This window comes from Monoraphidium neglectum (genome assembly GCF_000611645.1).
Source record: "Monoraphidium neglectum strain SAG 48.87 unplaced genomic scaffold scaffold01721, whole genome shotgun sequence".
NCBI lineage: Eukaryota > Viridiplantae > Chlorophyta > Chlorophyceae > Sphaeropleales > Selenastraceae > Monoraphidium > Monoraphidium neglectum.
The window spans coordinates 1-9,910 of NW_014011907.1; the positions used below are offsets into that span (position 1 = coordinate 1).

The following is a 9,910-nucleotide window of genomic DNA, read 5'->3' on the forward strand; positions in this document are numbered from 1 at the left end:
CAAGAAGAAGGTGCTTGACGCCGTCAAGGAGGCCCAGGAGTGGGTGGAGGAGAACAGCGACGCGGAGGCCGACGAGTACAAGGACCGCCTCAAGGACCTGGAGGACGTTGTGTCGCCCATCTTCGCCAAGGTGTGGGGATTGTTGTCAATTGGAGAAGAATCACAGCCCGCCCAGCCTGTGATTCTCAATCGTGCTTGATGTAGCTCTCCAGGCGCTGGGCGCACCAGGGTGCACTGGAGGGTGGGGGCGCAGGCACGGCGGGTTGTTTGGGGCAGGAGCTTGCTTGGTTTGTGCGGCGCTGACCTGACTTGACCGTGCCGTCTCCTCTCCCCGCAGCTCTACGACGGCAAGGGCGCCCCCGGCGGCGGCCCTGGCGGCGAGCCCGAGGACCACGACGAGTTGTAGGGCGGCTGGCCTTGTGGTCGGCCACGCAGGGATCCAGCAGTTTAGGGGGCAGTGCGCGGCCGTGTGCCGCCTGCCCTATGATCAGCGCCCATGGGTGGGTGTCCAGGCCTTGCATGCGCTTCGCGCGGGGGGCCCTTTCTTTCTTTGTCAAGAAGTAGAGCATGTAACGTGAAAAGGTTTCCATGTCCAAACAATTGTCGCAGCCGCCTGCGCGCACTTAAAGAGGTACCTGATCCGAACAAGGCAACCCACAGGCACGCGTCAGCCATTGCGATTTGACATTGGCTGATAATGACCTTTTGAAAGACACAACTATTATGACAGTCTGCAGTCACCCTTTCAGGTTGTGGGGCCTCATAACATGACACAGCTCAAAGAGCAGAAAGCTGCAGCCTGTGGTGACAGCGGCATGCGACGCACACCCCCTGGACTGCCAGCGAGAGCGTATTGTGTGACGAAGCAGGGGGGGCATCATCATGTCGGCAGGTTCATCGCACTGAGGAGCCACTGTTCCCCTTGCCCTCGCCGCCGCTGCCCATTTGCTCTGAGGTCACCGGGGGCGTTGGCCGGGTGTGACGGGAAGCATAGGCCACGCCCGGCTCACACAAGCTCAGGACCCTGTGGGTGCTGCTGGACAGAGGGAGTGGGCATGCTGCCACGCACGTTAAGCTCTGTGCAATGCAAGCGGTGTCCCTAAGCACGCCTGCGCAAGCCAGGGCTCGGGAACGGTGCCGACGACACTGGCGCCCGCTTAGCAGGCAGCCGCAATCGCTCTCCGCACGGCCGTTTATCATAGCAGGATAAGTAGCATGCCACCTCACGCTGATGCATCATACGTCTCTGAGATGGTCGCTCCACGCTAGATCGTTTGACCGACACCGACGTACGGTAGCTAGGGGTGTACAGACTAACTAGCCATGGGAAGCGGCACTCTGGAGAAAGAGCTCGCGGAGCTCATCAAATGCCTGGCCACGTACAAACCCAACGCCATCGAGAGCATGGAAAGCACATACAGCGCGGCCGATCGCCTCATCTGCGCCGCTGCCGCAACGCCGCACGAGCAGCTACTCTTCCCGCCAAGCACGCTGGACAGCCTCGCTGGCTTGATCACAATGCATGGAGGAGGCAGCCAGGTCACGAAGCTGTGCTGCCTCGTGCTGGGAGCTGTGCTGCAGGGCGAGCGTGCGCGCCAGCAGGCGCGGGCGCACGAGGCGACGCTCAGGTGCATGGAGCTGGCGCATGAGTGCTGTGCGGGCCCCACAAACAGCGCGGCTTTGTTTTGCAGGCTGCCTTGACCCGTGCAGAGTGACTCTGAGTATTGTTGCCGACTCGCGGGGCGAATCATCCGACTGCACGCGTGTGATCCCACACGCCGCACCCCCGCCCGTGCAGGGCGCTCATGACGCTGCTGCCGAGCCGCGGACGGGTCCCGGAGGACGTGTGGACGGCGTGGGGGGTGGCGGAGCTCCTGGTTGCGCACAAGGACGGCATCACCGCCGTTGTGCGGGTGTGCGGCGCTGCAGCCCTCCTCCAGATGGCAGCGGATGCCTTCACCTCGCCAGCCCTGCGGACGCCCGTGGCCGCGGCCGGAGCGCTCGACCCAGACCGTGCCTTTCTTTGCCGCAAGACGACATCACATGTCCTGCTCATCCTCCAACGCGTGCTACTCCTTGATCCTGGGGCCGCCAGCGGCCTCGCCAAGCGCCGCGACTTTTTTGCGGCGCTGCTGACTCGCATCACAAAAGCTGCAGCTGCCGCGCGTGGCCCATGCGGCGGCAGCCAGCCGCATGGCGGCGGCACGGCACGGTGCAGTGACTTGGCAGGCCTTTCTTTGCCACTGATGGTGCTCTCCAGTACCCTCGAACTCGTGGCCTGCAGCGCCCCTGGAGTGGTTTATGACTGCAGCGCGGCGGCAAAAGAGTTTGCGGCGTCCCTCCTCGCCCTGCATCCCCGCCTGCCTGACCTTCTGGCAAGCATTATTGTGAAACACACGGAGGCGGCCTGCGGCGACCCCCAAGCTGCAGATTTCGAGAGTTTGCGGGTGGTCGCGGCCGCCTACAACGCGCTCGCATTCCTTGCTACCCAAAGCCCGGCTGCGGCCGAACAAGCGGCTGCATCGCCTGGCTTGGTCTTTGCGATTGCGGCTTGCATCACCGATGGCTGCTGCGACCTCACGCACCTGGCAGTCATGTGCCTGGGTGACGTCACGAACGCGCTCCTCAGGCTGCGGGGCACCAGCGACCCCCACGGCGCTGTCCTTTTTGAGCAATGGGCGGCAATTTGCGATCAGCGGCCTCGCATGGCTATGCCGGCCGTCGCCACTGCCCTGTGCATATGCACATCGAACGCGCTGTGCCGGCGAGGGCGACAGGCAATGGCCTTGCTTTTCTGCGTTCTGGGCATGGCCAGGCCCAACGAGGCGGCCGAGATGTACGCGGACCCCGCCGCACGGTCGAACCTCTTTGACGCTGTGCAGTGGCTGTTTGACCCGTGTCCCATCCATGACGTGTGCCCCTTGGAGGGCGAGGTTGGCTGCGCGGTGCTGCTGTCGACGCAGCTGTGCATCGTCGCCAATATGTGCGAAGCAGCCGCTGTGGCCTGCGATGCCCCGTTTTTGCGCCGTGTGATGGCTCTGGACATATTCGAGGTGCTGTGCAAAGAGGCAGAGCTGCGCGCGCGCAGCGGTCTGAAACCTGCCATGACCTTCAACGCCGTGTGCATCCTGCAAGCGACCTCGACCGCTTGCGTCGAGTCCGAGTGGCGCAGCACCGTCCTGCGCGCCATGCCGGGCGTGCTGCACTGGCTGGAGGAGGCCGCAAGATCCGCCGGCGAGGCGGCCGACAGCCCGGAGGGCACGGCGCCCGGCGTAGCCTGCAAAGAGCATGAAACAAATCGCTGGATGGCGGAGGAGGTGATTAGGCGCCTCGCGCCAGAGGCGGCAGAGGCGGAGGGGCGCGGCGCCGACGTCGGAGACGCAGCTGCAGACTGCATCAAAGCAGCGCCGGGCGCGGACGTCAGTGGGCCAGCGCCGGTGGCCGGCGGCTCGGGCGCCGCTGTTGGCGCCGGCGGCCCTTCGGCCCAGCAGCAGCCCCTGACGTGCAGCGTGTGCGGCAAGGTCCAGGAGCCGGACGGCCAGAGGCCCCACATGTGCAGCGGCTGCCGCAAGCCGGGGCTGCGCTACTGCAGCCAAGCATGGTGCGCATCAGCTGGGTGGGTTGAAATCGGGGCAAAAAGCGGAGCGGTAAGGTTGTGTGCGCTGCTGCTCATCCCCCCCCCTCAATCATGTGATCTTCACTCAATTCTGCCCTCGACGCGCCGCATTGTTCTCAATCGTAGCCAGCGCACCCACTGGAAGGCGGGTCATCGCGAAGAATGCAGGACACTGCAGCAGAAGAAGTCGGTGCGGCACGCGAAGCAGCAGTAGTGGCACCAACGGCTGTACGTACGGACACTGATGCGCGCCGGCACCACATGCGCAAGTGTTGTGTCAGATCTGACCACCCATTTGAGTAGCTTACAAATTTGCCTTTTACAGAGCAATGTGTGCGTTGCCAGAGAAAAAAACCCTGAGTCATGGGAGCCAACCTTGGTGTTGCAAGAATATCTGCCTGGAAACTCAACATGTCAACCTACCCAACAGATCTCAGATCAGGACTGTGTGCTGCTTGCGGTCGTTTGACTGCAACCTGTCTTGGGGGCCCGTCAAAGTGGCCAGGGCCTGGTGTGGGCTAACACACATAGCTGCGTGACGGCACTCGAGCGACCTAGCGCTGGTGCAGTTGCCAAAGCGCAGTGATGTGCTCGCTGTCACCAGCCACAATGGATGCGATATGCGCGCACCATGGGAGGCGCCTGCGCATTTGATGTGGGCCAAAGAAAAGCTCGCAGGGCGATGTGTTGGGCTCAAAGACAGTTGATTTCATTGGGAGGAGCTGCCCTGGGTGTGATGAGGGATGCCATGCCTGTCCTGTGCGGCCGAGAAACGGCTCGACTAGAGAAACGCAAGAGGTCGCGTGCCGCAGCCAGCAGCTTTATTTCAGAATGACGACGCATGTGAGGTTCAGCAAGGACATGCGCTGTGCATGGCGCCAAACAGCGCTCAATTTCTGTGATCCGGGTAGGAAGCGCCCACGTCCTCTGGGCGAAGCGCCCAGGCGTGGTTATTCCGGACAGGAGGGAGTCATTTCCGATAACACACACAGATGGGTTGCTGGCGCTGTTAAAAGGGGGGCAAAGCCCAGGATGGTTGGATGCAAGGCGTGCAGTGTCAGCAAAGTGCGCCCGCGGCAGGGGCGCGCAGTGAGCCCCGCGCCGAGGGGTGCCGGTGGCTTTGGTCGTCAAAGGCCGGGTACGCGTGTGCCGCGATACGCCTGTCTAAAACCCAACACGGGGTCCTGGGAGCACCTTGCTTCCAGTCGGTTGGGCCTCAAGACAGCACGCAACTGTTGGTGGCCGCGACACCGCGCCAGCGGGCTTGGCCCCAACACCGGCAATGCAAGCCGCGCGGCAGTGGCGCTTTGTCTTCTCAGGGCAGATGGTGCGAGAAAGGGCTGTTGGCGCAAGGCGGTTCAGATAGGGAACAAGGACAGGTCGGAGGTGTTGAAAGGACCAGTGATAGATCCCGACGGAGTTGACAGGCCACGAGGATGACCTTGCATGCGGTTGCAAGACAAGTGCGGCGGCAGAGTTGCCATAAAAAGGCAAGTTGGGGTCCAGGGGGCGATCGGGTTGCAGCGCGCGAGGGTCACGTGCGTGGGTCCTGGGGCGGGTCAAAGGCCCAGCTGTCTGTGGTGCCAGGGTCGATGGCGGTGGGTGGCCGCGTGCGTTGAGTCGTGGGCAGTTGGCCGCGTCATTGGTTGCGGTAGGCCAAGCAGTTGCGTGGGGCCGCGTGGCAGGCTTTTGGTGCATCGTGTTCGGGCGATCGAGATATTTTTGCTCTGGGGTTTGTGCTCAGTGGCGGCCACGTCAAGGCAGATGGCGCTCGCACCAGCCGGCCACCCGAGCGTGGCAGCTGCCAAAGAGGTTTGTGTATGTCGCAGAGGGGGACGCGCACGCAGCAGTGTGTCAGACGCCACATCATATCTGTGGCGGCTGCTGCTGATGCGTCGCTGATCTTGACTCTTGTTCTTTGGACGGCAAAGTCCCTGATTGTCTTGAGTTGTCTCCTTGATATCGTTTTGGCTCGGCTCATGTCATGCGTGCGCTGACCTACGCCGAGGCCGGGGGATTCATGATGCGGCACCGACAGGGAGATGGTGGATGATTGAGATGACTCGTCTTGGGATGGATTGAGGACTGTGGCCACACAAGGCCAGGGGACAAACCCCCGAGCTGTCTGGCCAATGCCCACAAGTTAACTCCCGCAATCCTGCCCTCACCACGCGCAGGCCTTCCTCTTGTGGACGGGTGCCGGCGGCGCGCTGAGCTGTAGACGCGCCGCGCGCCGCCCTGCCGCCGCCGCCCTCGGCCCTCGGCCGGCGCCGGCGCCGGCGGCCTCGGGAGCCGCCAGCTCAGCCGCGCGCCGCATACAGCCTTGTTGAGCGGAACAGGGGCAGGGAGGGCCTTGGAGGCACTGTTGACAGCCGCAGGGGCGGCGCCCTTGGTCATGTTGTTCTTGTTGTTCATGTTGGTGCCCTTCTTGGCGACAGCCACAGCCCCGGAGGCGGTCTGCTTGACGCGGACAGCGACGCGCGACGGCTGCCCAGCAAAGCTAGCGGCCCCGCCGGCGCTCTATCGGGCGGGCGCGTCGGGACACAATGCTGAGTTAGCGCGCCGCACAAGAGCATCCCACGTGCATCGAATTGGCACAGCAATTCAGCCACGGGTGTCTCATTGCAAGGGTTTCTCGGCGATTTAGCAGTGCACAAGCTGTGGTTCGTCGACGGCACCCCGCCTCACCGCCCAGCCAGCACACTGAGTCTCACCCGAGTGTGGCGCGCCTCGGTGTCAGAGGGCGTCAGGGGCTCCAGGTCGGGCTGGCAGCCCACCTGATGTGGGAGGGCAGGCCGGATGGCAGGGAGAGGTGTGTGTGGGGGGGGGGGGCTGTGCGCAAGCCGTTCGTCTGGAGTTGGGGCAAACGTAAGCGGCATGCGCAAGGGTCTCAACCCCCGAGGCAGGCAGGCAGTTGATGAGCCATTTCTGTGCAATCCGGTCGATGCAATTCTGCGCAAGCGGACGCAGCCCCGACAATGCCTCGACTCTTCAATGTACCTCAACATTGAGCTTAGAAACATAGACCGCCTGACCCTCAGTCTCACTCCTTGGACATCACGCAACCTTGGAAGTTGGCGCGGCAAGTATTGCCCGCAGACAGCACACAGGTGTCCTGTCAGTCTGGAGTGAAAATGTTGTAGGTTCCTTAGACGTTTGAAATTCAATCTTGAGGCAATCGCGCAATATCGAGCGTGCCTTCCGTCAGGTCCGTGTTACATCGGCCCATGGTGGTCGCGGGAGGCTGAAACCCTGATTGCATGACATTGGCTTCAAATTACGACCGCATTTCTCAGAGCACGAGCATGGCGGTGGAGGCGTCGGGCCCGCTGACGGCGCTGTGGGTGACGGTGCTAGCGCTGTCGGTCCTCTACATAGCCGTGTTCCTGGCAATAGCCTACTTCAACGCCCACCCGGAAGCGATCCATGCGATGAGGCAGCTGCAGCTGCGCATGCGGCGTCACGGCAGCGCCGGACGGCCTGGCGAAGGGCGCGCACCCGAGCGACGCGGCGGCGCGGCAGATGCATCGGTGGATGGGTTGGAGGACGGCACGCCGGCTTCAAGCGGCGGCAGCCCGCGCAAGCTGCGGCAGGGCGCGCCTGAGCACGCCGTGGACGACGGAGACGCCAGCGCGGCGGACGAGTGTTCCGCCGAGGCCGCAGCAGCGGCGGCGCCGCTGCACGCGCAGGCCGTGGACCTCGAGTGGCGCTCGCTGTCGCTGAGCGTTGCGGGGGGCGGGGGCCGGCGGCAGATCCTACGGGTGCGCTGCACGCACTCGCGGGTTGTTTGACAAGGCACTGAGCAAGGCGCAGATGGTGCTCCAACGCGGCGGCCAGGCCGGATCCTTACCTTGCCGAACGGCGCAACACTTTTGCAAGCCCGCTTCCACTCATCACACACAACATGCAGCCACCAGTCTCGGCGGGCAGCCGCGCAGCGCCCCGAGCCTCAGCCTGCCCCTGCTGCTGCACAATCCTGAACTGCAGGAGATATACGGCGCCGCCGCGCCAGGGGAGCTCCAGGCACTGATGGGCCCCTCAGGCGCCGGCAAGTCGACGTGAGTGGTGGTGCATCCGACGTCGCCTGCCCGCTTACGTTCACATGCAGGGCTGCATCAGCCCCATGGGGATACCCAGGCACAGCGACAGGATGCACGCATGCGTGCACTCCAAAAACTGCAGGCTGGTGTCATACCTGTGTGCTAGCCCATCCGCGGTTGCGGGCTCCAGCTGCCCCAACCCTGCCCCTGCCTTGCACACAGGCTGCTGGATGTTCTGGCAATGCGCGTGCGCAGCAGCCGCACCCTGGCCGTCGAGGGCGCTGTGTTGGTCAACGGCCGGCCGCGGCGAGAGCAGCAATTCTCCAAGATCAGCGCGTACGTGCCTCAGGTACGCCTGGCTGTGCAGACAGCTCAGCAGGCTGCTGGCGGGCCCAGTCAGGGTCGGAAGTCGACCAAACGTCAGACCTGTGTTTTGGGGCGGTGTCCATCCCAGCTTTTCCCAGGCGGTGCGCTCAAATATTGCACCGCTTTCAACATACAACCGTTTAGCAAACCCGATAACATTGAACTGCGTGTTGACCCATCCCTCAAACCAACCCCAGCACGACAACTTTGTCCCGACTATGACGGCCGACGAGACAGTGGGGTTCTACGCTGCCGTGATCCTGCCCCCGTCCACGTCAGCGCAAGATCGTGCCGACCGCTGCCAGGGCGTGCTGCGGCTGATGGGCCTCACCGCGCAGCGCCACACGCTGGTGGGTGGGGGGCCCTCCACCCAGGGTTCAGGGTTTAGGGTCTACCACTACCACTAAACCCTAAGTGCGGGCAGACCCGCGGCTGCGGCCGTGGCAGCTTCATGGCGCCGGGCTGTTGCGGCGGCAGACTCACTAAGGCCAGCCGCCAGGGCACCTCCCCCGCCGGGGCGGTTGGGATTCTTGCAGGTTTGGGCAGGATCCGATTTGCAGCACCATCACCAAGCACTCATCCGCCAGACAGCTGATGCTGACCGCGCCGCCCTCCCGCTTGCCATGCTCTGCGCTCACGCGCCAGGTCGGGGGCAGGCTGCCTGGGGGCATCGCACTCCGCGGCCTCAGCGGCGGCGAGCGGCGGCGGCTGGCCATCGCGGCGGGCGTGGTGGCGGGGCCCAGCCTTGTCTTCCTGGACGAACCCACGACCGGCCTGGTGGGTTTGTCGCTACACAACAATTGGCCCAGTGGCGCCGCCGTCGGTGCACTGCTGAGACCGGAAGCTCAAAACCCTGCACCGATGGGCCAGCCCAAGGAACGCAGCCCGCGCTGCTGCTGGTGGTTGGCTGGATAGATGCATGTTTGTCACGCGAGGCGCCAGCCTGCACGCCCCCCGCGCGCGGGCTGATTCCTGCAATTCACCGACACCCTTGCTCGCCGGCTCGTTGCGTGCAGGATTCCTTCGCGGCGCTCAGTGTGTCGCGCTTCATGCGGCGCACTGCTGACGGCGGCCACACCCTGCTGGCCTCGCTGCACCAGCCGCGCGCCGCCATCTGGTCGCTCTTCGACAAGGTGCATGGGTGGCTGCGTCGGCGGCTGCGTTATTGCGTAAAGCGGCTTGACTTGCACCAAAGGGTGAACGTGCGCGAGGCATTGCAAGGGCACTGCGTGCGGCGCAGGATTGCGAAGGCTGACATAATTGCGACCTGAACTCTATCCAGTGGGGCGGCCCCACAACACGGCGCACAGATGCGCACCGCCGCCGGCTGGCCACGCGTGCGAATGTCTATCACGCATCTTGTGCCCCACAGCCCGTCGCACTGCATGCAACCACATTGCACGACGCGGTGCCCTACGCACAACGCGCACAGGTCACACTGCTGAGCCAGGGGCGGCTGATGTTCCATGGCGCCGCCCGCGACATGGTGCCCTGGTTCCAGGGCCTCGGCTACGCCTTTGACGCGCGGCTGCACGGCTCGGCCCCCGACTGGGCCCTCGACCTTGTCACCCTCGGGTTCACCAAGCGGGGCAGAGCCTGGGACGACGGGCAGGCGGAAAATGGTCGCGCTGATCAGGGCGAGGGCGGCGCGGCGGGCAGTGCCAGCAGCGCGGGGATAGAAAGGGGAAGGGCGTGCGAGGGCGGGCGGGACGGCGGGTGGCAGGAGGGCGCGGCTCGCACCAGCGGCAGCAGCAGCCTCGCTGTGCAGTTGTCGGGAGGAGTGTCAGAGGAGGACGCGGCGCCTGGGAGCTGCGGCGGCGGCGGCGGTGGGCGCGCGACGATGGAGAGCGCGGGGGAGCTGCAGGCTGCGGCGGCGGCGATGCGGCGG

The 9,910-nt window shown here is 64.4% G+C and overlaps 2 protein-coding genes across 2 annotated transcripts in view; both read left to right on the top strand.

Moving 5' to 3' along the window:
* Positions 1-1,323: 1,323 nt before the first annotated feature.
* On the top strand, positions 1,324-3,830 carry MNEG_8820 (hypothetical protein; the record flags this gene model as incomplete). The annotated part of the gene is made up of 4 exons (XM_014042707.1): positions 1,324-1,628; positions 1,799-1,855; positions 2,816-3,601; positions 3,785-3,830. The coding sequence occupies 4 exons, from the start codon at positions 1,324-1,326 to the stop codon at positions 3,828-3,830; spliced, it is 1,194 nt and encodes a 397-aa protein (XP_013898161.1).
* Positions 3,831-6,921: 3,091 nt separating this feature from the next.
* MNEG_8821 (hypothetical protein) overlaps positions 6,922-9,910 on the top strand; it is a gene marked incomplete at both ends in the record, with an annotated part of 5,670 nt that continues 2,681 nt past the window's right edge. Inside the window, 7 exons of the mRNA XM_014042708.1 lie at positions 6,922-7,377; positions 7,604-7,674; positions 7,879-8,005; positions 8,220-8,372; positions 8,668-8,799; positions 9,039-9,155; positions 9,455-9,680. Of these exons, the coding sequence (XP_013898162.1) occupies positions 6,922-7,377; positions 7,604-7,674; positions 7,879-8,005; positions 8,220-8,372; positions 8,668-8,799; positions 9,039-9,155; positions 9,455-9,680 (1,282 nt within the window). The remainder of the gene's footprint in view (positions 7,378-7,603; positions 7,675-7,878; positions 8,006-8,219; positions 8,373-8,667; positions 8,800-9,038; positions 9,156-9,454; positions 9,681-9,910) is intronic.